Below are 883 nucleotides of genomic sequence, written 5' to 3'. Positions count from 1 at the left end.
AACGCAAGCCCCGACCACAGTCACCTCGACAACCACACACAGCCCGACATCATCGAGCACAAGCACACGCATCCCAACGACAAGGTACTACCGACGATCCGTAACCACAGTGACCACCACCGCGCGGCCACCATCGCCTACCACACGCCCGACCCGGCCCACCACGCGGCCAACAGCGTCGTCCTCCACCACGTCGCGGGCCACGACGTCACGCCCCACCGCCACGCCCTCCACGACGAGGCCCTCGGCGGCTCCGACCAGGAGGAACGGGGACACGCCCAGACCCGCGCCCGTGGTCATCAAGCTGCCCTTCTTCCCGCAGTTCTTGACGAAGACTCGAAGCAACTGAGGGGACTCGGGAACTTAGCTGACTCTACTTGCTGACTCGACTTAACTGCCTCGATTTGCTGACTCGATTTAGGGGACTCGCCTTGCTGACTCGATGACTGATTAATATAACAAATGTGATAGCAGTGAATGATGTTAGTAAACCAAAGTGACTGACAGAAACCGACTGAAGTGACAAAGGTGACTGAAGCATCAACGAGACAGATAAAACCGACAAGCGTGACCTGATAAATGTGATTAATATGTTATAGTGTGATTGCAATGCCTGTGATGCAAGAAATTATATCTTACTTTTCACAATTAGCGCGATCTTTAAGATAATTATCTATGGAGAACACCCATGTATATCTTGTTCTCTTGATCTCACTGCATCTCGATACACTCGCCTGTCTGCAGGGGACTGGCTTAGAATTTTCATGTTCTAATCACACTGCGCTGCCGAAAAAAAGACTAAAGACGCCAATTAATAAAAGAAAAAAAAATCTTGATTTGAGGAAAAGCAGGATCTGTAATATTTGTCATTCTGAAACTAGTC

The 883-nt window shown here is 50.1% G+C and overlaps 1 protein-coding gene across 1 annotated transcript in view; it reads left to right on the top strand.

Annotated features, from left to right (window-relative positions):
• Positions 1 to 862, top strand: part of LOC119592983 (salivary glue protein Sgs-3-like) — a gene marked incomplete in the record, with an annotated part of 1,881 nt that extends 1,019 nt beyond the window's left edge. Inside the window, 1 exon segment of the mRNA XM_037941868.1 lies at positions 1 to 862. Coding sequence (XP_037797796.1) covers positions 1 to 349 — 349 coding nt within the window.
• Between the last annotated feature and the right edge of the window lie 21 nt (positions 863 to 883).

The sequence above is a fragment of the Penaeus monodon genome, chromosome 31 (genome assembly GCF_015228065.2).
Source record: "Penaeus monodon isolate SGIC_2016 chromosome 31, NSTDA_Pmon_1, whole genome shotgun sequence".
Taxonomy (NCBI): Eukaryota; Metazoa; Arthropoda; class Malacostraca; order Decapoda; family Penaeidae; genus Penaeus; species Penaeus monodon.
The sequence above is the reverse complement of the archived record's forward strand: the minus strand, read 5'-3'. Positions and strand labels throughout refer to the sequence as shown.